This window comes from Sphaerodactylus townsendi, linkage group LG06, assembly GCF_021028975.2.
Source record: "Sphaerodactylus townsendi isolate TG3544 linkage group LG06, MPM_Stown_v2.3, whole genome shotgun sequence".
In the NCBI taxonomy this organism is placed as follows: Eukaryota; Metazoa; Chordata; class Lepidosauria; order Squamata; family Sphaerodactylidae; genus Sphaerodactylus; species Sphaerodactylus townsendi.
In genome coordinates, this window is record NC_059430.1 from 13,769,413 (window position 1) to 13,796,931 (window position 27,519).

Genomic DNA, 27,519 nt, shown 5'->3' on the forward strand with positions numbered 1-27,519 from the left:
ATTTGTATGCTTTTGTTAACTTATTTTTCCATGGCTTTTGCATTACCATTAGCTGCCTTGGGAGGTCTTTCAGGAAGGAAGGTATCATAACCATGTTTCAATCGATGAAGACACGTCGCGTGCAGTCAAGGTTATCAGAGAGAGGCCTGTCCGTTTTCGCACACGGCGGAGGCAGGATGGAAAGAGGCGAGTGAAGGAAAAAGGCAGAGCATCGTAATCCAATTGTGACCATCTCAACATATCCAGCAAAGAAGAGAAAGAAGGAATAGCAATTAGATTTGTTTCGTTTGCTCTGTCTTTTTCAGGGCCATCGCTTGGCACCTGCAAGGACATCAGCGAGGCAGGTGTAAATCGATCCCAGCCAAGGAAGGAGATGTTGGATTGATTGGCTTTGCTTGTTTATTAGAGTCCAAGGGATTGCCTTGAATGGCTGAAAAGGGCAAGGATATTGGGAACTGGAGTCAGCCTCTGGTATGGCGTCTGCCACATGTTGTACATTTCAAGCACTACTTACTCCGTGGCTATTTGCTTCGCAGTGGCCTCAGATAGAAGCAAGTAGAGCAGTTAACTGCTCTTCCTTAATGAGTAAGGAGCTGCGTGGCATAGTGGTTAAGTGCTTGTGTAACCCCCATGCTCAGAATGGGTTGACCCAGAAAGGGGTGGAGACTCAAAGCAGGAAGAGGCTGCAGAGCTCATGTAGTTTGGAGGAAACAAGGCTACCAGACTCAGACCTTGATTTGTATAAGCCCTTAACACCTTGTTAAGGTAACTGCAATGTTGTTGGGAACTAGTGGGAAGGTAGTTGTTTATTTTTGCTATGTTGTAAATGTTGGAGTTTATTGTTTCAGGGTCCTTTTTTATGTTTGTAATGGGTGAGAGTTCTCCTGGAAACCTTCATCATGTTGAATCCTGTTCATCAAGCCCTTGGAGTCTTCAGGAGCCAACCCACCTGCAAAGAAGAATTGGACTTGGCAGTATCAGTAGACTGTAAATATAAGGACTTGAAAATGCAACCTCAACAGGACCTTGAAGTGTGATGTTAAATGTTGATGTTATATGTTAAGAAAGTAAACCATTTTGTTTTTAAAATTTGTTGTTGCAAACTCATTCCAAGTTCTGCCCCACAGAACCCACAAGCTGAGGTTACACTTGCACTGTCAGTCACACGGCCAGGAGTTCGAGCCCCCTGTGGGTCAGATATCCTGGCAGCTGGCTCATGGTCAACTCAGCCATCCATCCATTCCTTGTTCGGTAAATGAGTATTTATTAGTTCAATTCCCAGAGTTTTCCAGATACCATAGACTACAATTCCCATCAGGGCTGATGGGAATTGTAGTCCATGAACATCTGGAGAGCCGCAGGTTGCAGACCCCTGACCTAGTTCATAGCTGGGGAAAGCAACGGCAAACTACCCCACAAAAACGGCTTGCCTATGAAATCACTGCTTGCAGTGGTACTCCAGGGTTGGACACAACTGAAGGGGAAACGTTATCTTTTACCTTAATGAGCGGAGTCTCCTCCTTTGGAGGTTTTTAAGCAGAGGCTGGGTGAACTTTTGTTGGGAGTGTGTGTTCCTGCATGGCAGGGGCTTGGACTTGATGGCCCTTGGGGTCTCTTCCAACTCTATGATTCTATGAGTGGGTATGAAGTGCCATCAACCCAGTAGGGCTTTCAAGGCAAGAGACTGACAGAAGTGGTTGGCCATTGCCTTCCTCTGCAAAGAGACCCTCGTGTTCCTTGGTGGCCTGCTTATCTTCTGGGTTCTGTCAAAATCAGACGAGCTTGGGCTGCCCTAAGTCTTTTCCCTGATGAAGTTACTATTGGTTCTGGTGGGTTTTCCGGGCTGTGTGGCCGTGGTCTGGTGGATCTTGTTCCTAACGTTTCGCCTGCATCTGTGGCTGGCATCTTCAGAGGTGAATGCGAATCACTCCCTGGACTGATAACCCCCACCCACAATACAATACCATCAACCACATCTTTGCATAACAAGTTCCACCCAAACACTTACTGATTGGTTCCCTACCCTGGGACATGGACAATATATACCCAAAACATTTCCTTCTCTCTGAACACAGCGTGTAACAGACTTCCCTCTGTGATACACCTCTGAAGATGCCAGCCACAGATGCAGGCAAAATGTTAGGAACAAGATCCACCAGACCACGGCCACACAGCCCGGAAAACCCACCACAACCAGTTGAATGTTACTATTTATTGTTGAAGGCTTTCACGGCCAGAATCACTAAAGGTGGAGGCTTCATGGGCGAAAGGGCTGATGTTCTAGCAGCATTCTTCCTGACGCTACTTCGCATCTGTGTAGCTTTCGGCATCTTCAGAGGATCTGATAGTAGGAAAGGAAAGCAAGTGGAGTATATATACTGTGAGGTGAAAAGGTGAGGCCATCTGAATAGAGTAGCCTGGCATGTGAGTCACAAAGAAGACTGTAGCATGGGAGTAACAATGAAGATAGCAAGGTCAATAGGTGAATGCATCTGAATAGAAATATCCTGGTCTTTGTTCCCTTTGATAGCTATTGTCTATTATTGTCCTGTGTTTGTGTGAAGCTGATTAGTCACAGTCTTGATTCTAGAGTTTTTCAACACTGGCAGCCAAATTCTGTTCATTTTCATGGTTTCTTCCTTCCTGTTGAAATTGTCCATGTCCATGGACAACTGTCCTTCCTTCCTGTTGAAATTGTCCATGTCCATTCCTACTATCAGATCCTTTGAAGATGCCAGCCACAGATGCAGGCAAAACGTCAGGAGAGAATGCTGCTAGAACATGGCCATACAGCCCGGAAACCACACAACACCCCAGAAGTTACTATTGTTCAGGATTGGAACAAGGAAATAAATGGCCACTAGGTGGCAGATGGCCTCCTATTACAATGCTTGATAGGTCTAGGTTCCTACTTCCTGGTGCAAACTGTTCAACACATAATTTCCACCGCCCGTTCCATGCTGTGTGAACGCTTGGCTGTTAAGAGAGAAGGGCAGCATAATCGTACCCAGCCAGGGATAATTACGTCTCATTCATCATAAAGCTAATTAGCTGGCAAATTAAAGAGAGCTCTGGCAATTCAGTCATCGCTTCGCTTCACTCCAAGCTGTTAATGGCATGGCGGCATGGGCAACCAGCGTGCTGTACATTTTGTTATGAGCACTTCTCGACAATAGGAGAAGTGATTCTGGACCTGCTCCGACAAAGAGCAACGATCTCCAAGGTGGGGCCCGTGGGTGTCTCTGCGCCCTCTCCCAGTGGATTGGCTGGAATGCGCTAGTTTCTCCCCCAAAGCAAAGAGCCAGTTTTGGCTTTCCTGCATCTCCTTGGTGGCGACAGTGCTTAACCCGAAAAGCATCAATCTTTTAGAAACAGCTGCCTCTATTATCGAAAAATGCTTGGCTGAAAACTTCCTAATTTTTTAGCTGAACCTTTCAGCGTTTTTCTGAACCCTTGAGGTGTACGCAACAGTCCTGTGAAAAGCATTGATGTACTTTTAAGCACCATCTCGGCTTCTCTTCTCCAGCCGAAAGATCTGAGCTTGGGTGGTTGGCAATGTCCTCGGGGCCTTGTTTCTGTGTAAGTTCCGTGATTCTTTTTTAGAATGAAATGTTTCGGTCTCCGATAAAGTTAGGTGAGGCGTCATGTTATGTTTCTGTAATGCCAATTCATAACAGATCCCACCCCGCTTTGTGGCAGTCATTTTGTGATTGGTTCCAATACCCTCCCATGGTGGCCATTTTTGTTGTGGCGATCACTGCAGGAAAGACGAAGAAGAGTTGGTTTTTATGCCCCACTTTTCTCTACCTTTACAGAGGCTCAAAGCAGCCTTCTCCTTTCCACAACAGACACCTTGTGAGGTAGGTGCAGCTGAGACAGTTTTGTAAGAACTGTGACTAGCTCAAGATCACCCAGTGGTCTTCATGAGGAGGAGTCGGGAATCAAACTCAGTTTCACCAGAGTTGCCACTTACTCCAAAATGGCAGGAGACTTCCTGGTGGCAGTCTCTGTCCCCAGTCTTGCTCAATAGAGAAACAACACTGAGAAATCCTTTGCTGCTTTAGAACAGGAAGTGATGTCATGATACTCTAGGAATTTCAAAAATCCCTATGGCAAAACCATAAAGCTTTCTGAATGTTCTTTTAAACAGGAAATGATGCCATAACACGAGGAATGACTTCCAAGAAGATGCTTCCCAGTGTTCCCAGGGCTTGCCGGTTGGCAGCTGGCATCTCTTCCCAGTAAGTACCACGAAGGAGAACCAAATCAGTGCTAAAACTAAATGAAACAAAATAAATCAATGTATTGTGCAGTGCACTTAAAATACCAATTAAATTAATCAATTAAACAAAATAATAAATAGGTTTTGTAAATTAGTAAAAGGAATAACCATTAATACAAGAAATCCTAGGGTTCTCTGATTTTTAATTCTGAATGCCACTGCCAAAACTTTTGCTACCTTCAGTGTTACCCTGAAGTTCTTGTCTTCTAGCAGATAGTAAATAGAAGACTGTTTTGAACTTCCTCTCAGGTTTGTCAGTAGGGGGAGAATCCTGTGTTGGCGCTCATGAGGGTAAAACTTGCAAGCTAAAAGAATGTGCTTCAGAGTTTCAGTGTCCTGGGAATTGCAGGGACGCAATTGGTTCACCAGATAAACTTCTGCCACTCAAGTGGAGGAGTGGGGAATCAAACCCGTTTCTCCAGATTAGCATCCACCTGCTTTTAACCACTACACCATGCTGGCTCTCCACTGGAGGACACCATGAAGGTTTTCTGATAGGAATACATTGAACCCTACAATAATAAAAAATAGTCGGGGGCCCTTCCGCACGTGCAGAATAATGCAGTTTCGATCCATTTTCAATGCACTTTGCAGCTGGATTTTACTGTGCGAAATAGCAAAATCTGCTTGCAAACAATTGTGAAAGGGGATTGAAAGTGCATTATTCTGCATGTGCGGAAGGGGCCAGGAGGGTCTTCACATAATTTGCACAGCAACAAGGAGCCATATGATTCATATGAAAAAAGGCCGGAGAGCAAACGGTGTTTCATGAAGCCATTTTCATCCAACTGCTGGAGTAAACATCCTGGGTTAGGAAGATTAACAAACCTGAGATGATCTTTCTCTTGAGCCAAAAGCTCAATCCTACATACCACACCCTGCTGGTCAGGGGACATTCACCCATTTCTAGTAATAAGACTGCATTAGAGACACTATTCCACACTGCTAAGGCATATAACAATTGCCTCGCCACCTCTGTATTGAAAACTTTTAGAGGAGAAATATAATGTCCTCCAGTGGAGAGCCAGCATGGTGTAGTGGTTAAAAGCAGGTGGATGCTAATCTGGAGAAACGGGTTTGATTCCCCACTCCTCCACTTGAGTGGCAGAAGTTTATCTGGTGAACCAGATGTGTTTTCACACTCCTACAATCCTGCTGGGCTAGTCACAGTTCTCTCAGAACTCTCTCAGCCCCGCCTACCTCACAGGATGTTTGTTGGGGGGGTGGAGATTGTAAGCCCCTTTGAGTCTCCTTATGTAACCCCCATGCTCAGAATGGGTTGACCCTAGTTTGGAGGAGACAAGGCTACCAGACTCGGACCTTGATTGGTATAAGCCCTTAACACCTTGTTAAGGTAACTGCAATGTTGTTGGGAACTAGTGGGAAGGTAGTTGTTTTATTTTTTGCTATGTTGTAAATGTTAAAGTTTATTGTTTCAGGGTTTTTTATGTTTGTAATGGGTGAGAGTTCTCCTGGAAACCTTCATCATGTTGAATCCTGTTCATCAAGCCCTTGGAGTCTTCAGGAGCCAACCCACTTGCAAAGAAGAATTAGACTGGCAAGTGCATCAGTAGATCTGTAAATATAAGGACTTGAAAATGCAACCTGAACAGGACCTTGAAATGTGATGTTAAACGTTGATGTTTGATGTTTGATGTTATATGTTAAGAAAGTAAAACCATTTTGTTTTAAAATTTGTTGTTGCAAACTTCATTCTGAAGTTCTGCCCCACAGAACCCACAAGCTGAGTTACTGCTATCAGTCCACCACGACCAGGAGTTGAGCCCCTGTGGAGTCCAGATGATATCCCTGGCAGCTGAAATCATCAGTCAACTCAGCCATCCATCCATTCCTTGTTGATGAAATGAGTACCTAATCAGGGTCTGCAACCTCACGGCTCTCCAGATGTTCATAGACTACAGATTCCCATCAGGGCTGATGGGTGCCAGTCCATGGTATCTGAGAGCCACTGATAATTCACTCTTCAAAATGGCAATGACTACTGCACAAAAGCGGCTTGCCTGTGAAATCACTGCTTTTGAGTGGTACTCCAAGTTGAACTACAACTGAGAGGGAAGCGTTATCTTACGCTAATGAAATGAGTCTCCTCACTTTGGAGTTTTAAGCAGAAGGCTGCAGGTGAACTTTTGGTGGGGTGTATTGTTTCCCTGCATGGCAGGGCTTGGACTTGATGTATAGGAGTCTCTTCCAACTCTATGATTCTATGAGTGGGTATGAAGTGCCATCAACCCAGTAGGTCTTTCAAGGCAAGAGACTGACAGAAGTGTTTGGCCATTGCCTTCCTCTGCAAAGAGACCCTCGTGTTCCTTTTTGGCCTGCTTATCTTCTGGGTTCTGTCAAAATCAGACGAGCTTGGGCTGCCTAAAGTGCACCTCCCATTAAGAAGTTACTATTAGTTTTGGTGGGTTTTCCGGGCTGTGTGGCCGTGGTCTGGTGGATCTTGTTCCTAACGTTTCGCCTGCATCTGTGGCTGGCATCTTCAGAGGTGAATGCGAATCACTCCCTGGACTGATAACCCCCACCCACAATACAATACCATCAACCACATCTTTGCATAACAAGTTCCACCCAAACACTTACTGATTGGTTCCCTACCCTGGGACATGGACAATATACCCAAAACATTTCCTTCTCTCTGAACACAGCGTGTAACAGACTTCCCTCTGTGATACACCTCTGAGATGCCGGCCACAGATACAGGCAGGCAAAATGTTAGAACAAGATCCACCAGACCAAGCCCACCAGCCGGAAAACCCACCACAGCTCAGTTGGATGTTACTGTGTATTTATTTATTTGAGAGGCTTTCCCATTAGAATCACTGCTGGGGTGCTGTGAGGTTTCTGGGCGGTATGGCCATGTTCTAGCAGCATTCTCTCAGTTTAGCATACCATCTGTGGCTGGCATCTTAGAGGAGATCTGATAGTAGGAAGGAAAGCAAATTAGATATATATACCAGCAGGGGTGAAAGGTGAGAACCATCTAGATAGAGTGGCCACAGCATGTGAGTCACCAAAGAGACTGTAGCATGGGAGTAACAATGGGAATACTTAGGAGTCAATAGGTGAATGCATCTGAATAGAAATATCCTGGTCTTTGTTCCCTTTGATAGCTATTGTCTATTATTGTCCTGTGTTTGTGTGAAGCTGATTAGTCACAGTCTTGATTCTAGAGTTTTTCAACACTGGCAGCCAAATTCTGTTCATTTTCATGGTTTCTTCCTTCCTGTTGAAATTGTCCATGTCCATGGACAACTGTCCTTCCTTCCTGTTGAAATTGTCCATGTCCATTCCTACTATCAGATCCTTTGAAGATGCCAGCCACAGATGCAGGCAAAACGTCAGGAGAGAATGCTGCTAGAACAATGGCCCTTACAGCCCGGAAACCACACAACACCCCAGAAGTTACTATTGTTCAGGATTGGAACAAGGAAATAAATGGCCACTAGGTGGCAGATGGCCTCCTATTACAATGCTTGATAGGTCTAGGTTCCTACTTCCTGGTGCAAACTGTTCAACACATAATTTCCACCGCCCGTTCCATGCTGTGTGAACGCTTGGCTGTTAAGAGAGAAGGGCAGCATAATCGTACCCAGCCAGGGATAATTACGTCTCATTCATCATAAAGCTAATTAGCTGGCAAATTAAAGAGAGCTCTGGCAATTCAGTCGATCGTTCGCCTACTCCGTTGCTAATGGCATGGTGCATGGGCAACCAGCGTGCTGTACATTTTGTTATGAGCACTTCTCGACAATAGGAGAAGTGATTCTGGACCTGCTCCGACAAAGCGGCAACGATCTCCAAGGTGGGGCCCGTCAGGTCAATCTCTGCAAAGCACTCTCCCAGTGCGGATTGAAACAGGAATCGGCTAGTTTCTCCCCCCAAAACCAAAGAGCCAGTTTGGCTTTCTCTGCATCTCCCACAGATGCCCGGACAGTGCTTAACCAGAAAAGCATCACCTTTTAGAAACAGCTGCCTCTATTATTATCCCGAAAGAGTAGCAGTACAGAAAACTTCCTAATTTTTTTTGGCTGGAGCCTTTCCAGCGTTTTCACAGAACCCTTTGAGATTATGCACTTGTATCAGTCCCTATAATGAAAGCATTTGGTGTACTTTTAAGCACTTTTCATCTCGGCTTCTCTTCTCCAGCCAGCGAAAGATCTGAGCTTAAGGTGGTTGTAATGTCACCGGGGCCAGCAGCTTGTTTCCTGCCAAGTTCATTGATTCTTTTTTTAGGAAATGAAATGTTTGGAGGTCTCCGATGCAAGGTTAGGTGAAGTGAGCTCATGTTATGTTTCTGTAATGCCAATTCATAACGGATCCCACCTCGCTTTAGTAGCAGTCATTTGTAGAGATTGGTTCCAATGCCCTCCCATGAGTAGCCACTTTGTTGTGGATGCATCACTGCAGGAAAGGCGAAGAAGAGTTGGTTTTATGCCCCACCTTTTCTCTACAGCACAGCAGAGGGCTCAAAGCAGCCTTCTCCTTTCCCCAGCAGACACCTTGGCAGAGTAGGTGCAGCTGGGGACAGTTTTCAGGTCCAAGAACTGTGGCCCAAGCTCAAGATCGCCTAGTGGTCTTCCTTGTGAGGGAGGAGTCGGGAAATCAAACTCAGTTTCACCTGAGTTGCCACTTACTCCAAAATGGCAGGAGACTTCCTGGTGGCAGTCTCTGTCCCCAGTCTTGCTCAATAGAGAAACAACACTGAGAGAAATCCTTTGCTGCTTTAGGAACCAGGAAGTGATGTCATGATACTCTAGGAATTTCAAAAAATCCCTCATGGCAAAGGCTCCATAAAGAGAGCTTTCTGGATGTTCTTCTTTTTTAAACAGGAAGTAGTGCCATAACACCCAGGAATGACTTCCAAGAAGATGCTTCCCAGTGTTCCCAGGGCTTGCCCGGTTAGCAGCTAGCATCTCTTCCAGTAGAATTACCCGAAGGAGGAGAACCAAATCAGTGCTAAAACTAAATGAAACAAAATAGAAATCAATGCTTGTGCAGTGCACTTAAAAAATTACCAATTAAATTAATCAATTAAACAAAAGAATAATAAATGAGTTTTGTAGAATAGTAAAGGAATGGCCATTGTACAAAGAAATCCTAGGGTTCTCTGATTTTTAATTCTAGATACCACTGCAAAACTTTTGCTACCTTTCAGTGTTACCCTGAAGTTCTTAAGTCTTTAGCAGATAGTAAATAGAAGACTATTTTGAACTTCACTCTCTGGGTTTGTCAGTAGTGGGGAGAATCCTGTGTTACAGCTCATGAGGGTAAAACTTACCAAGCTAAAGGAGGTGGCTTCAGAGTTTCCAATTGTCCTTAGAGGTGCAGGGACGTTTAAATTAGTTCACCTGAATGAAACTTCTGCCTCCAAATTGGAGGAGTGGGGAATCAAAACCCGTTTCTCCAGATTAGTATCCACCTGCTTTTGCTCACTACACCATGCTGGCTCTCCACTGGAGGACACCATGAAGGTTTTCTGATAGGAATACATTGAACCCTACAATAATAAAAAATAGTCGGGGGCCCTTCCGCACGTGCAGAATAATGCAGTTTCGATCCATTTTCAATGCACTTTGCAGCTGGATTTTACCAAAGTCTTGAAATAGCAAAATCTGCTTTGAAACAATTGTAGAAGGATTCAGGAGTCACATTATTCTGTAAGCTAATGCGGAGGCGGGGCAGGGAGGGTCTTCACACCTGGTAATTTGCAGCAACAAGGAGCCATATAATTCTAGTATGAAAAAAGGCCGGGAGAGCAATGATTGTTTCATGAAGCCATTTTCATCCAACTGCTGGAGTAAACATCCTGGGTTAGGAAGATTAACAAACCTGAGATGATCTTTCTCTTGAGCCAAAAGCTCAATCCTACATACCACACCCTGCTGGTCAGGGGACATTCACCCATTTCTAGTAATAAGACTGCATTAGAGACCACTATTCCTGCTAAGCAGGGCATATAACGAATTGCCCTGCACCATACCTCTGTATTGAAAACTTTTAGAGGAGAAATATAATGTCCTCCAGTGGAGAGCCAGCATGGTGTAGTGGTTGGTTAAAGCAGGTGGATGCTAGTCCTGGAGAAGCATGGGTTTGATTCCCCACTCCTCCCAAATTGGGTATGGTAGAAGTTTATCTGGTGAACCAGATGTGTTTCAGACTCCTACAATCCTGCTGGGTGACCTTGGTCTACTCTAGTCACAGTTCTCTCAGAACTCTCTCAGCCCCGCCTACCTCACAGGATGTTTGTTGGGGGGTGAGATTATAAGGTCCCTTTGGGAATCTCCTTATGTAACCCCCATGCTCAGAATGGGTTGACCCTAGTTTGGAGGAGACAAGGCTACCAGACTCGGACCTTGATTGGTATAAGCCCTTAACTTACCCTTGTTAAAGGTAGCTGCAAATGTTGATTTGAGAACTAATTTAGGTAGTTGTTTATTTTTTTGCTGTATTTGTAAAATGTGCTAAAGTTTATTGTTTCAGGGTTTTTATGTTTATATTAGGTGAGAGTTCTCCTAGAGCCTTTCATCATATTGAATCCTGTTCATCAAGCCCTTGGAGTCTTCAGGAGCCAACCCACTTGCAAAGAAGAATTGGACTTGGCAGTATCAGTAGACTGTAAATATAAGGACTTGAAAATGCAACCTGAACAGGACCTTGAAATGTGATGTTAAATGTTGATGTTTGATGTTATATGTTAAGAAAGTAAACCATTTTGTTTTTAAAATTTGTTGTTGCAAACTCATTCCAAGTTCTGCCCCACAGAACCCACAGATAGAGGTTACACTTACAGGAGAGAAAGGCAGGCTATAAATCCAAACTCTTCTTCTTCTCCTTTGGTGGAATAAAATTGTAAGATGGAGAGTAGACCAATGTTAGTGTTCTTCAGAGCTAGCTGTCTATGCTAGGACCAGGAGCTTGTCAACTGAGTATCTGACAACTCCGCAACGTTAACTGAACACCGTAACATTCTGGTTAATTAATCTACTTTCTCTGAAGACACGCTCTACGATCAAAGACCTTAATGATTTTCACTAATCCTGACTCGATCGTCTGTTTCCCCGGCTACTTTTTAAAAGGGTATTGAGCCTATTAAAAAGGAATCGGAAATCTGGGTTCACAATGTTTTCCTGTTTCTAGTAGGAAGTTTTACTCTGATGAGGGGTTGGGGTGGGCGAGGCTCCTGGGAAAAACCGCACCTCTTGCACGACGGAGGAACTTATTTATTTATGGCTACCAATCTTTATGGCTACCAATCTTGATCCTCTTTGATCTGAAATTGCAAATGCCTTAACAGTCCAGGTGCTCGGGAGCAACAGCCGCAGAAGGCCATTGCTTTCACCTCCTGCATGTGAGCTCCCAAAGGCACCTGGTGGGCCACTGCGAGTAGCAGAGAGCTGGACTAGATGGACTCTGGTCTGATCCAGCTGGCTTGTTCTTATGTTCTTAACTGACCCCAATGACATTGGCCAAGCTTTGGGGACAATCTCTCATGTCCTATTAGGAGATCTTCACTGGAGTTCAGGCGACGTCACCAGAATGATCTTCTACATCTTGGTGGAAATAGATAGGCTGTGACATCTGGGTCCTCTAACAGGTCGTTGCCAACCTGGAGATCTCCTGGTATGACAGCTGATCTCCAGATCACTATAACTAATACTACACCTTGGCCCCTTCCGCACACGCAAAATAATGCATTTTCAAACCACTTTCACAACTGTTTGCAAGTAGATTTTGCTATTCCACACAGCTTAAAAGAGCACTGAAAGCAGTTTGAAAGTGCATTATTCTGCATGTGCGGAATGAGCCTTTGACGTACATAAGCTCAATACTTGAGTCATAAACAAATGGTTGACAGTTGTGAGAACTGATGTGATAATTGTGACAGTACCAATCTTCACTTCTTCTAATGATACATCCAGGCATATTTAAATCCAACAGGCTAAAGTAACAAGAAGTTTATATAGAGGCTTTTTAGAGGCTTAGAGGCTACAAAACCTGCGGATTTGGTATTATTTAGTGTTCTTTGTCAAGCCAATTAGATTATGTCAATAGCCTGAAATAAAAATGGTATTCCAAATGCAGGCTCTTCTTATCTGTTCTCTTATGTCAGCAGGTTCTATTCAGAGAGCTAATCTAGTTCACCAGACAAGCCTCCACACCTCAAGTGGCAGAGTGGGGAATCAAACCCGGTTCTCCAGATTAGAGTGCACCTGATCTTAACCACTACACCACGAGTGGATTCTATGGCTTTATATCCCACTGATGTCCCACTCTTTTGAACTCTTTGACTTCCAAGCTTCACTGCCAAATAGCCAGCAATGTTCCAAGCCAGAGTTGGCAACATCAGCCTCAACAAATGCCCAGCCATGCTGGCAGATGCCCTTGTGGGCTCGGGCTGCCAACCTCCAGGTGGTAGCTAGAGATCTCCTGGAATTACACCTGATCTCCAGGTGACAGAACTCAGACCCACAAAGAGAACATGGCCACTACCCAGGACACCTTTTTTGTCTGATGATGAGAAATTGATTTTTTTACTATCTGATATTGATTCCTATGTTTCTTATAAGATGGCTCTTTCTGCGCTGGCGGCTAGGAAAATGCAAGCAGAGTATTTAAAGCTCTGTTTGAACTGATGACTCAGTGAGCTTGTGGTCAACTTAGTTTAGTATGAAGAAGCTGTAAAAACACCCGACATGGAAAGTATTTGATGGGGCATTTTAATTCGGCTATTGTGAACATAAATCATTTATATTTTAACCTAAAGATAAGTTTATTATTTTAATCTGAATGTTTTCACTGTATGTATTTTTGGATGTTATAGCCAATGGCTCAAACAATAAATACTACTTGACTGACTTCATTTTTTGAAAAAAATAAATTTATTATTTCACATTAACAGATCCATCTATATTTATAAAAAGTAAACCGTGTATTTGTTAGTGATGGTATAACTCAGTAACTGCTGGGCCAATTCCTCTGAAAATTCCCAGCCACTGTAGTCAGCCAGGCGAGAGTGTTTTTAGACGTTCACATACCTGAAATTTCACACCTGGCCCAGGTAAAACACCTTTTTCCTGGCGCTCCATGGTGAAGGACATGCAGCTGGCTATGTGTAACTGTCACCCTTAGACTGTTCGTGCAGCTTACACTGTTCGCTCAGAAGGCCAGATATGAGCAGTGAAAACAGTACATAGGCAGTAACTCGAGTGGAAGTGAAACACATACACACACATACACATGAGGGAGAGGGAAGGGAGGGAGGGGGAGGGGGAGGCATGCAAGAGAAGAGAAGTGAGGGAGGGGAGAGAGTGAGGGGTGCCATGCAAGGCAGGGGAGCGAGGGGGCCCAGCATTTGGATATGACCCACCCACCCTAGCGGAGGGAGAGGGAAGGGTCAGTGTCTGTTCCTTTCCCATTTCTCCACAATAGCCCACAGCAACACGTGGCCGGGTACCGCTAGTAACAAATAAAATCGATTGTTATATTCTGTAACATGCCTCGTAACCAAATTCGCCACATTGTTACACAATAAAACTTTCATCTAAAAATGAACAAAAAGAAAAAAAGAAGAAAGAAAAGGGGTAAAAGAAGAAATAGAAAAAAGGAAGAAAAAAGAAACAGACAAGACAAGAGAGATACAAACGACTTCCAGTTAAAGAAATTTCTTTTAACTTAAATACCAATTAACACATCCTATTCCATTCCTGTTAATTTAGTTAAATTCTGGCACTGAAGGTATGCTGACATATTTTTGTCTTCTGTCTGAAGATATTCATTAAATGGTTGCCAAGTCTTAATAGTAGTCTCCAAGTCTTTCTGCTTTGATATATTTGATCATTTGTCCATGGAAGCAAATTCAGAGAAAAGTAAAATCCAATTCTTTATCAGAGGGGCCTAGAAAAGAGCCACTTTGGAAAGGTTACTGTAGGGGTGAGCCAGCGAACCCAGCAGAGCCTCAGACAGAGCACAGGAATGCCTGCGCCCTCCGTTGCCTTCTGGGCGCACACACTCACCTGTCACAAGACCCCCATGACTCATGGGTCACAAGATGTCCTGGACAAAGGGACAAAAGTTACATACCCGCAGGTATGGATTAGGCCCAGACAGGAACGTTTCCTCCCGCACGTACGCAGCCCCTATGAGTCATGTATTGTGCAACATTCTCCCGTTCTCCCGCCTTCCCTAAACCCTAATAAAAGGTGCCAGGGACCCCAGCTCGGCAGATTAGCCAGATCCATTGATCACGCTAGATCGCCACTGGCTTCTCTCCACCGGACCCTGATATCGCTGCGTCTCGCCTATTCCTTGCGTCGATCGTAATGACTTCAGGTTACGGCATTCTACCCCACTGAATCCCTCCCCAAACCCTACCCTCCTGATGCTCCAACCCCCAAATCTTAGTCTATTTCCCAGTCCGGGGCTGGGCAAAGTACAGGCCCTGATGCCAGGCAGGGCGGGCAACAATTACTATGATTTCAAGAGTCTCTTGGAGAGAGCAAACTTCTTGTCCTTGCCATGAGATAACTACCAGGGACCTTCTAAGCACTGGGAATTCAGGAGCATCAGGAAGATCTAAGGAGAATCGAATGCGTCTAGACTGCATGAATTACCTCCCCGAAATAACTAGAAAACCAACTCTTTTTGCCTGCTCCATTTCTGGCTCTTTTCATGATGGCTCATTTGTCTGCCCGACTCCACTCCTCGGGAGCATTTATACCTGCCAGATGCAATCAAAGTCAAGAGATGTATCTGCGTGGTAGCGGCGGGCGCATCCTCCACTTAGGGACTGACACCCCTTCTCTCTCTCTCTCTCTCTCTCTCTCTCTCTCTCATTTCCTTTAACCTAAACTGAGAACAGCAAATCAGTCGTATGAATAAAATGGTATGTTTACTACATGCAGTGGTGGGATCAAAAAATTTTAGTAACAGGTTCCCATGGTGGTGGGATTCAAACAGTGGCACAGCGCCAATGGGGCTGGGCGGGGCATGATGGGGGCATGGCCTGGCATTCCAGGGGCGGGGCATTGCTGGGCGGGGCTGTGGCAAGGACGCAGCTGCTGCGCCGGTCCTTGGGCGGGAAATGAATGCATGCAGGTGCAGGCTGCCATGCACACCGGTGCACCTCCTGCTAGACTGCTTCAAGTTCTGCGCGCTACTGCTGAGGAGAGGAGGGGCGTAACTAAGGCAAAAATCATGGGGCAAAATCACCAATTAGTAACCCCCTCTCGGCACACACAAATAATTAGTAACCTACTCTCAGGAACCTGTGAGAACCTGCTGGATCCCACCTCTGACTACATGTAACACCTTTCACATCAAGCTTAAATCCAAATGGAGATATCGAGGGAGGTCAGGGCCTTGCGGGACCTGCAGAGTTTCTGCAGGGCCTGCAAGATGGACCTGTTCCGCCAGGCATTTGGCCAGCCTGGTTAAGTCCATCACTGCTGTTCCATCTGGCCTTCCGTGGGCGCAAGGGGTAGGGGAGGGGGGATATGACCCCATCTGATGCTATACGGTTCCTGGTTTTATTAAGTGATTCTGAGCTGTTTTATACTGTGTTTTAAAGTTGTATTTTATGGAACCGTGTTTTAAAGTTGTCTTTTATATCACTGTTGTCCACTGCCCTGAGCCACTCGGGGGGAGGGCAGTCTATAAGATCAATCAATCAATCAATAAATATAGTTGTAGTGGGTTTTCCGGGCTATGTGGCCGTGACCTGGTAGATCTTGTTCCTAACGTTTCGCCTACATCTGTGGCTGGCATCTTCAGAGGCATGAAGTCTGTTTCACAATGTGTGTGTGACTGTTTTCACAGTGTGAAACAGACTTCTCTCTGTGACACGCCTCTGAAGATATCAGCCACAGATGCAGGAGAAACGTTAGGGACAAGATCTACCAGGCCACGGCCACACAGCCCGGAAAACCCACCCCAACCAGTTGAATGCGGCCATGAAAGCCTTTGACAAATAAACATAGGATTGCTTGAACAGCTGTGGGTTTGGCTTACATTCTGCTGCCTTGTGGAGAAAAGAAGAGGAAGAAGAAGAGTTTGGATTTATACCGTTTCCCCCAACCGTAAGGAGTCTCAAAGTAGTTTGCAATCACCTTCCCTTCCTCTCCTGACAGCAGACACCTTGGGGCTTTCCGCACTGACAGAGTTGTACTGGTTTCTATCTAGGTTCACCTCAGTGTATCCGCACTGCAACTGAGCTCAACGTTGTTTTGTCTCAGTTCCCCCCCTCAGAACTGCGACATCCCTGTCGCAGTTATGAACTGCACCTTTCTGCTGGAACAAGGTTGATACCGCTTCAAAGCTTCGAAGTGCGGAGGCATCGAAATGACACTTCATCCGTTCAACCAATCAGGCGCTGCTTTTGTGGCACGAGCAGAATGGGAGAGTCGTGGCGGGCATGTAACTGTAAACTGTAAAAAAAAAGAACGCTCCCATTTCCCATGGTAACACAAGCTCCAATCACGATCGAGGAGCGAAACAGGCACCAAGATGAACCTGCCCACTTAGCTCAGTTCCAGGGGGCCAAGTAAGTTGCTGTGCGGACAGCCTGGAATCGCCCCCCACTAAAGGGAACCGAGTCGACCTTAGCTCTCTTCTGTAGTGCGGAAAGCCTCCTTGTGAGGTGGGGGGGGGGCTGAGAGAGCTCATAGAGAACCATGACTGGCCCAAGGTCACCCATCAGGCTTCATGGGGAGGAGAGGGGAATCAAACCTGGTTCTCCAGATTGGAATCTGCCACTCAGGTGGAGCAGTAGGGAGTCAAACCCGGTTCTCATCGGTTTGAATGCCGCATTTCGTCCTCTCAGCCATCCTCTCCTGTCCGCTCGACAAAGATTGCTGACTATCATTTCCTGTAAGAAATAACATACACGACGTGGCCGGAATTGCCTGCATAAGCATCTCAGGTGTGATGGAATAGAGGAGTCAAGTTTTTTGACCATGTGGCAGATGGTGATGCATGAGCACGGTTGGTATTTGGCTCAGCTGCCTGGTCTTTATTGACAGATGTTCAGGTATTTGTTCTAAGCTCCCTTTTATTACAGGTATCTTCTCCAGAGCCTGTGGCAATCCCTGTGGGAAATTACATAGACCGTTTATCCATGTTGATGTTGAAGATTTAAGTTTATTTTTGATGTTTAATGGTCAAGTGCTGAAAGTCTAGGGGTTTAAAGGTTAGTATTCATCGGAGAAGAAATTGGAGATCTATTTTGTCTGGGCGCTATATTTTGTACGCTGTATTTTAAATGGTCTTCATTATTTTAATGTTACACAGCCCATATTTATATTATATTTAGATTTAAAATTATGAGAGTGCTCTACTGGTTCAGTTATGTTACGTTGTTTATGTTGTACACCACTCAGAGCCCATCGGGGGTGGGTGATATAAAAGTTTATTATTAATATTATTATCAACAACAACAACAACAACAACAATAAAACTTACACGATACGAGGATTGAAGGATTGAACTACAAAGATTCTAGCACAAACCAGTAAAGGTGGTCCCAGTGGTGATCGGCACACTGGGTGCAGTACCTAAAGACCTTGGACGGCACTTAAAAACCATCGGCGCTGACAAAATCACCATATGTCAGCTGCAAAAGGCCACCCTGCTCGGCTCCGCACGCATTATTTGTCGATACATCACACAGTCCTAGATGCTTGGGAAGTGTCCGGTATGTGATGTAATACAAAATCCAGCATATTGATCTTGTTTGCTGTGTATAACTGTTTTTGTATCAATAATAATAATAATAATAATAATAATAATAATAATAATAATAATAATAATAATAATAATAATAATAATAATAATAGGGCAGCACTTGAAACATCTTCGAATTGACAAAATTAACATGTGTCAAATTCAGAAGGCAGCCCTGCTGGGATCCGCACGAATACTACGCCGATACATTACAACTTCCTAGGCCTCTGGGTGAAGCTTGAATTATAATGAAGGCCAACAACCAGCTAAAGATCTGGCAGCTGTGAAATCTACAGTCATCATCATCATCATCATCATCATTATCTTCGAATTGACAAAATTAACATCTGTCAAATTCAGAAGGCAGCCCTGCTGGGATCCGCACGAATACTACCCCGATACATTACAACTTCCCAGGCCTCTGGGTGAGGCTCAAATTGTAATGAAGGCCAACAACCAGCTAAAGATCTGGCAGCTGTGAAATCTACAATCATCATCATCATCATCATCATCATCATCATTATCTTCGAATTGACAAAATTAACATCTGTCAAATTCAGAAGGCAGCCCTGCTGGGATCTGCACGAATACTACGCCGATACATTACAACTTCCCAGGCCTCTGGGTGAGGCTCGAATTGTAATGAAGGCCAACAACTAGCTAAAGATCTGGCAGCTGTGAAATCTACAATAATAATAATAATAATAATAATAATAATAATAATAATAATAATAATAATAATAGATGAAACAAGTACCTTTTAATTTGGTCAACCTTTGGCTTTTGTTTTTAAACTCCAAAAGAGGAACTGAATTTATTTTTTTAAAGGAAATTACACAGACTGTTGCCATTTCCAGCAGAATGAACGCAATGAAAGTCCAGTCGATGGAAGAAAGGAACAATTTAAACTTATCCACAAGGGATCAAAAGTAATTGGAGAATGTCAATTAGAGGCTCTATAATTAACAGTGCAATTCTACTTTCTAAATCCATTGGGCTCTGAAGGGTGTAACTCTGAGCTGCAAGGTAGACAGTTTGCACCCACTTTGCCTCTGATGCATATTCTGTGATATCTATCAAGTGAATTCCCCTCTTTGCTTTAGGGTTCCCCAGTATGGTCCCGTGGGCACTATGATATTCGTGAACACTTTCCCTGGCACCCTGTTAACTAGACATCCTGTTAACCAGAGCTTCTGACTGAAATGTTGAAGAGATACTATTTGAGTTATACATATATTGGGGGGGCATGATAGCTATGTTTAAATATTTGAAGGGATGCCATTTCAAAGAGGGAGCAAGCTTGTTTTCTGCTGCCCCCCAATATATGTATAGGATACGAAGTAATGGATTCAAGGTGCAGGAAAAGAGAGTCCACCTAAACATTAGGAAGAACTTCCCGGCTGTCAGGGCTGTTAGACAGTGGAATGCACTACCTCAGAGTGTGGTGGAGTCTCCTTTGGAGGTTTTTAAAGAGAGGCTGGATGAACATATGTTGAGAGTGCTTTGATAGTGTGTTCCTGCATGGCAGGGGGTTGGACTTGATGGCCCTTGTGGTCTCTTCCAACTCTATGATTCTAACCTCACTTGGATTGCCAGCTCTGCATTGCGAAATACCTGGAGATTTGGGGGGGAGGGGAGGTGGAACCTTAGGAGGATGGGGTTTGAGGAGAGGAGAGACTTCAAATATCCCAGAATCCATCTTCTAAAATGGTCATCTTTGCCAAGTGAATTCATCTCTGTCTCTTGGAAATCAGTTGCAATTTTAGAGGCTCTCCAGCCGTCACCTGGAGGTTGGCAATCCGAAACCCACATTTGTTGTTGGCCTCTTTAAGAGGCTTGTTATGGTAAGAGCAGCAGTGGCGTAGGAGGTTAAGAGCTCATGTATCTAATCTGGAGGAACCGGGTTTGATTCCCAGCTGTGCCGCCTGAGCCGTGGAGGCTTATCTGGGGAATTCAGATTAGCCTGTACACTCCCACACACGCCAGCTGGGTGACCTTGGGCTAGTCACAGCTTTTCAGAGCTCTCTCAGCCTCACCTACCTCACAGGGTGTTTGTTGTGATGGGGGAAAGGCAAGGAGATTGTAAACCCCTTTGAGTCTCCTGCAGGAGAGAAGGGGGGGATATAAATCCAAACTCTTCTTCTTCAATGTTGTCAGCCGCTGCAGCCACTGCCGCTCGCCTGCCGCTGCCGCCGTCATCTTCTTCTTCTTCTTCTTCTTCTTCTTCTTCTTCTTCTTCTTCTTCTTCTTCTTCTTCTTCTTCTAAGAATGGTTTCTAAATGGGCAAAACATTAAAAGCTAAAACCACCAGGCCAAAGCCTCACAGCCTGGAAAGACCTCAACGCCCAGATATCATACTTTGCTCGTTGGACTCCCTCCCTTCACAGCTCTTTGGTGGGCATGAGAGGCCAACTGGGAGAGGGTGGATCCTTTTAGGACCCAGTCTTCCTTTTCTCCCACTCAAGATCCTGGAGGATTGAATTAATGGATTTTAATGAGCCATACTGGGTTTGTGGGAGCAACAGCGCACATCCTGCCTTATCGTCACATCCAGAGGGCCCCATGTGAAGCAGGGAATTCCAAAAGATCTGCCCCTTTGCTTAAAGGGATCAGTGGCGTATCTGCCTAGGGACAAGGTCCCCAGGCGCCACTCTTCTGGTCACGTGAGGGGGGCGCAAAATCGGCCCCCCACGTGACCAGGAAGTCCTGCTGTCTCGTTGTTTTTGCGTCCCTCGACCCCATCCGAGGCACCCAAAAAACAACTTCCTGGACTTCCTTCTGCCTCCAAGTGCCCTCAACCCCACCCTGGACTCCCCCCTCTCTTCAGAAGAGACCGCAGGCTGCCAGCTTGGAACCCACCCAGCAGGGGGAGTCTGGGGGGGAGGTGGGCACCCTAGACCTTGCCCATGTCCATGGTGACATGGGCAGGGTTGAGGGCAGTGGGGGTGGAGCCTGGGGGCATCAGGGGTGGAGCTAGGGTGGGGACAGAGCCTGGGGGCGTCCTGGAGACAATTTGTCTCCGGGCGCCATTTGCCCCTGGTACTCTTCTGAAAGGGATACCCTGTTCTAGTCCTTCTCCTATGCAACTGCTGGGATTAAGATCCAAATCCACAGATCCCTGCACCCAGCAGCAGGCAGTATGTGCAACGCTGCCCAGAAGGATCTTGAAGGCAATTGGCCCTGGACCAGAGCCAGGGAAGTTATAAGGTGCTGTAAGTTTCGAGCTAAGATGTTCTCTGGAGTCCCTGGTACAAGGGCACCCAGTTCAAATAGATCTATTAATATCCAGGACCCGACCTGCTTTTATAACCGCACCACCCTGTTCTCAAAGTGGGAACACTTTGCTAATGAAAACGTGTGTGAAGTTCAAGATAACGAAGACCTCTTTTCTCAATCAAAGCCTGCCCGGAATTCTACCCAGGGTTCAGACAAAAGATCTGAAAATGAAGGCTCGTAAAACTCTCTCTCTCTCTCTCTCTCTCTCTCTCTCTCTCTCTCTCTCTCTCTCTCTCTCTCACACACACACACACACACACACACACACACACACACACACACACAAATAGCATCCAGGCCTGGAGCACTCAAAGGTTTAGCAGAAAACATATTGCAGATATTGCTGTGGTTCCCTGCCATTTCTTGTGAAGAAGAAGAAGAGTTTGGATTTATACCCTGCTTTTCTCAACCGTGAGGAATCTCCAAGCGACTTACAAACTCCTTTCCCTTTCTCTCCCCGCCACAGGCACCTTGTGAGGTAGGTGGGGCTGAGAGAGTTCCAAAGAACTGTGACTAGCCCAAGGTCACCCAGCAGAAACGTAGGCGTGAGGAAGCAAATCCGGCTCGCCAGATAAGAGTCCGCAGCTCATGTGGAGGAGTGGGGAATCCAACCCAGTTCTCTAGTTTAGAGTCCGCTGCTCTTAACCGCTACACAACTCGTCATCCGAGCTGTGATTAGGAATGGCTACAATTAAGATTTGTGTACCAGGTGGACCAACAAGATTTCCTTGGTATAAGCCAGTGGTGGCAAACCTATGGCACTCCAGATGTTCATGGACTACAATTCCCATCAGCCCCTGTCAGCAGGGCCATTTGGTCATGTTGACAGGGGCTGGTGGGAATTGTAGTCCATGAACATCTGGAGCAGTGTTTTCCAACCTTTTCGAGGTCAGGGTACCCTTGACCTCACTCTTCATATCTCACGGTACCCCTGCCGCCACCCTCCACCTTCCCCTCCCATTGCCCCTGCTTGCCACACCTCCCACCTTCCCCTCCCAGGGTGAAGGGAAGCACTGGGGGTGGTGGTGGCTGCTGACCTTGTGGCAGGCCCTGCCCCATGGGCCAGCTCCATCGCCTTGCTGGCGCCGGTGGGAGACACCACAAAAATGAGGGGGGGAGGCGGTAGTGTTGCCACGGTACCCCTGGGACATGCTCACGGCACCCCAGGGTACCACGGAACCCTGGTTGAGAATGGCTGATCTGGAGTGTCATAGATTCGCCACCACGGGTATAAGCTTTTGATAATCTTTCGAAGGGACCGTTGACTTTCAAAAGCTTACATCCTAAAAATCTTGTCTTTAGCACTTTTTTGACATGAAGAATGAACCAGCCACTGTACCCAAATGATTCTCTCAGCTTGTTTTCATCCGACCCTCAGAGAGGTCTTCTCCCAAGTTGTTTATTCCTCTCCTCTGGTAAGTCTTGGGAAGTTTGCAAATCCATGTTTCCTCAGAGCTGCTAACTAGACACAGACTCATTAGGAACTCATTAACCCACTGAGAAAACAGGCCACTCACTCCAAGAGCACTCTTCGCGATTCTGGTGATTTTCCACTTCAGGTTTCTCTCTTGAATTGATCTGCGAAACCCAGTCGATTTTTGTAACGGCCCTTTATCTGGATAACCTTTATATGGCTTTGCAATTGTCGCTCCCAATAAAGATAAGTCCGGCTGTGCTCCTCGGAGATGTTACAATGTGCATAAACGTTTTCTTTTCAATTCTGCCCTCTCAGAAGTTACTGACAGCCGTCTAGCACAGAAGCAATCCCCCAGTTCTCCGACCGCTTCGGTGGAATCTGATCTACTGGGATCCACGAGACCGTTGGCCCAATGTCATCCCCCGACGAAGAGGATCTCATCCACACTTTCAATGGAATCGCCTTTACTACGAGATCGTCACCTGAGCTTTTAAGATCTCTGGCAACTTTTGAGGCTAGAGACGACGATATCCTCTTGGTGTCCTATCCGAAATCTGGTAAAGCCTTGCTTGGAATTTGTGGAAATTGGTCGTGGGAAATGCTGGATGAAAGGGAACGCACAGGATTCAGACCCACGCTCTGGGGCCCCTTCCGCACATGCAGAAAAATGCACTTTCAATCCACTTTCACAATTGTTTGCAAGTGAATTTGGCTATTCTGCCCAATAAAATTCAGTTGCAAAGTGGATTGAAAGTGGTTTGAAAATGCATTATTCTGCATGTGCGGAAGGGGCCTAATAATATTGCTATCTGTCAACTATTTACTCAGAAGTAGTCTCTAGGAAGGCCCAACAGCCAATTCCAGTGCTAATCAGGTAGAATTCTGGGCCTACTTTTCTCTGAATAGAAGGGCTCGTGTCCTCAGAAACTCCTCTATGGCCCCTTCCGCACACGCAAAATAATGCGTTTTCAAACCACTTTCAAAACTGTTTGCAAGTGGATTTTGCTATTCCGCACAGCTTCAAAGAGCACTGAAAGCAGTTTGAAAGTGCATTATTCTGCATGTGCGGAATGAGCCTATATGAGCACCCTGCACACAGAAAACGAGATGTTGGTGAGAAGAGCTCTAGCTTAGCTTAGCTTCGACGTCTGAGGGGGGATATGATTGAAGTCTATACAATTATGCATGGGGTACAAAATGTTGACAGAGAGAAATTTTTCTCTCTTTCTCACAATACTAGAACCAGGGGGCATCCATTGAAAATGCTGGGGTGGGGGGGAGAGAGAGAATTAGGACTAATAAAAGGAAACACTTCTTCACGCAATGTGTGATTGGTAGTTTGGGAATATGCTGCCACAGGAGGTGGTGGATGGCCACTCACCTGCAGGTAGCTTTAAAAAGGGCTTGGACAGATTTATGGAGGAGAAGTCCATCTTCTATGGCTACCAATCTTGATCCTCCTTGATCTCAGATTGCAAATGCCTTAGCAGACCAGGTGCTCTGGAGCAGCAGCAGCAGAAGGCCATTGCTTTCACCTCCTGCATGTGAGCTCCCAAAGGCACCTGCTCTGGTCTGATCCAGCAGGCTAGTTAATTTTATCATTTTAATTTTTTTCCTCTTGCTATAGTAGCTTTCTTTGAGTAGAGATCATTTTTATATGGAGGAGCAATTCGGCCAAGTGAATGCCCGCTGGGGTTCTGAAGTGGTTCAGCCCAAACATGGATTTACCTCTCAGAAAACATTAATGGTTCTTTTTTCAAATTCTTGAGGTGGAATTTTAGGACTCATCTGAGGATGAAAAGATTGGACTGTTTGCCTTTCCCAGGAGCAGCAGTGGCGTAGGAGGTTAAGAGCTCATGTATCTAATCTGGAGGAACCGGGTTTGATTCCCAGCTCTGCCGCCTGAGCTGTGGAGGCTTATCTGGGAAATTCAGATTAGCCTGTACACTCCCATACATGCCAGCTGGGTGACCTTGGGCTAGTCACAGCTTCTTGGAGCTCTCTCAGCCCCACCTACCTCACAGGGTGTTTGTTGTGAGGGGGGAAGGGCAAGGAGATTGTAAGCCCCTTTGAGTCTCCTGCAGAGAGAAAGGGGGGATATAAATCCAAACTCCTCCTCCTCCTCCTTCTAATTTAAGCCGAATATCAGAGCTGCAAAAATTGAATTAGCACATCAGGGTAAAAAATTCAACTTTTTTTTTTAAAAAAAATTGTAGTCTTTAAAAGCAAACGAGTTATCTGCAGAAATCACTAACACTGTGGAAAAAGTTCCTTCTTTGTGTGTGTGTGTGTGTCTTTCCCACTTACCCTCAATCCTGCTTCAGACTTTGCCTTGTGGATCTAACACAAAGACTGATCTGGGCTGGGAAGGGTTTGTGGCTCAGTGGTAGAGCATTTGTTTGGCATGAGGAAGGCCCTGGGTTCAATCCCCGGCATCTCCAGTTGAATGGGACTTGCCTGGGACAGGCAGAGGGACTGTGAAATACCTCTGTCCGTAGAAATATGAAGTTTTGTTGTAAGTGTATAGGGTCGGGTTAGTGCAATAATGAGGCAGAGGCAGTTGCTTATAGAAAAATTGTTTAGTTACAAAAAAAGGGGAAGGGTAACTTGGAAAAACAAAGCAAGAAAAATCTATCTGATTAGCAGCTCTAGTGGTGGGATCCAAAAATTTTAGTAACAGGTTCCTATGGTGGTGGGATTCAAACTGTGGCATAGCACCAATGGGGCTGGGCGGGGAACGACGGGGGCGTGGCCGGGCATTCCGGGGGCGTGGCATTCCTGGGCGGGGCTGTGGCAAACGAATGCACGCAGGCGCAGGCTGCCACGCACGCTGGTGCACCTCCTGCTAGACTGCTTCAAGTTCTGCGCGCTACTGCTGAGAGGAGGGGCGTAACTAAGGCAAAAATCATGCGGCAAAATCACCAATGAATAACCCCCTCTCGGCACACGCAAATAATTAGCAACCTACTCTCGGCAACCTGTGAGAACCTGCTGGATCCCACCTCTGGCTAGCTCCTTCATGGAGCTTGTTGGTTGGCTATTACATGGCTAACAAAAAACTACTACTGAGCACGTGCAGAGCGTAACAAAGAATGTATATCTAATGCCTACGTGTGGGACTGCATGTAGCTCATGCCGGGTCTGCTTGACCAATAGGTATCAATTACCTGGTCAGTGACTTCTGACCTCACTGACTAATTAGCATGCATCAATTAACTCCTTCCTTGCTGGATTGTGTGACTGGCATGTGCCAAATCCCATCGAGTTGCCTTCTGCTGAATCATAATGTCTGATTCGGTGTCAGGCAGCTTAATATTTCTAGGGTGTCCCTCAACCCTTTTGGAAACTGGATTGTAAAGCTTATGTAGGAACGTTGGCCTTTGCCCTATAGGTGTTCAGGCTTGCTGAAACCTTGAGGCAATCCCTCAGAAAAGCCCAAACTAATCCAGCTCAGAGCAGCATTGCAGATGCCATCGTTAAGTGTCCACCTCAGAACAACAGTCAAGAGCATCTGTTTCAACTGTAACTTGAATTCTGCGGCCCGTATTTTCACTGGGCAGATTTTTAAAGGTGTCTTTCATCTACACTTGTAACTTAATTGTTCTATGAGGCTATCACTTGTATTGGCTGCCTCTGCAGGTTTTCAAGGCAAGAGGCATTAAGACACAGGGGTCAAACTCGTGGCCCTCCAGATGTTATGGACTACAATTCCCATCATCCCCTGCCAGCATCAGGCTAGCAGGGGATGATGGGACCTGTAGTCCATAACATCTGGAGGGCCACGAGTTTGACACCTATGCATTAAGAGGTAGTATGCCACTGTCTGCCTCTGCAGAGAGACCCTGGACTTCCCGGACGGTCTCCCATCCAAGTACAAACCAAAGTTGACCCTGCTTAGCTTCCTAGTGCTAACACGACTGGGCTAGCCTGGGCCATCCAGGTCAGAGTATAAAAATGTCAAGTCATAGCTGAATTATGGTGACCCTGTAAGGTTTTCAAGGCAGGAGACGAATAGAAGTGGTTTGCCGTGGCCTGACTCTGTGGAGCAACCCCGGTATTCCTTGCAGGTTTCCAATCCAAATAGTAACCAGAGCCAACCTTGCTAAGCCTCTATCGAACAAAATAGCTTGGGTCCTCCAAATCATAGACAACCTTCCAGTGATGGGATCCAAAAAATTTAGTAACAGGTTCTCTCGCCAGCCCCCCCCCCTCATCAAAGGGGGCAGAGGCGTACCTAGGGAGTTACATTATTAGTCGCAATTGCTATATGGAACCTTCACGTTCAAAGGCAGGATGCCTCTCGGGGAGGCAAGGGCGTGGAGATGGAAAAGTGGGCCCAATTAGTAACCCCCTCTCGGCGCACACAAATAATTAGTAACCCACTCTCGGGAACTGGTGAGAACCTGCTGGATCCCACCTCTGTAGACAACCTTCTTATTGCAGTGGATGAAACATTGAACTCTTTGCTAATAGGAAGACTCTCTTTTCTTCTGCAGGAACTCACTGGCTTGCTGAAATCATCACGCACCTTTACACCTCGAAAGTGACGATAACTTCTCCCATCGAATTTGGAGATCTTTCCAAATTGGAACAACTGGAACATCTGTCCTGCAAGAGAATCATGCCTACTCATTTGGATGGCCACATGTTGCCACCCACTTTCAGGCTCAAACAATGCAAGGTAACCTCAGAGAGGCCAGCGTGGTGTCGTGGTGAAGAGCAGGTGGATTCTGATCTGGAGAACCAGATTTGATTCCCCACTCCCAGAGGCGTAGCAAGGGGGGAAAGTGCCTAGTGCAATGGCATG

General features: G+C 45.8%; 1 protein-coding gene across 2 annotated transcripts in view; it reads left to right on the plus strand.

Annotated features, from left to right (window-relative positions):
• Positions 1 to 4,040: 4,040 nt before the first annotated feature.
• LOC125434324 (sulfotransferase 6B1-like) overlaps positions 4,041 to 27,519 on the plus strand; it is a 40,085-nt gene continuing 16,606 nt past the window's right edge. The window contains exons 1-3 of one of the 2 annotated variants that reach the window (XM_048499538.1): positions 4,041 to 4,241; positions 23,028 to 23,269; positions 27,209 to 27,393. In XM_048499538.1, the coding sequence (XP_048355495.1) occupies positions 23,125 to 23,269; positions 27,209 to 27,393 (330 nt within the window). In that variant the 5' untranslated portion in view covers positions 4,041 to 4,241; positions 23,028 to 23,124. Of the gene's footprint in view, positions 4,242 to 22,898; positions 23,270 to 27,208; positions 27,394 to 27,519 lie in introns of those variants that run through there. The other variant, XM_048499539.1, reaches the window with a different exon arrangement.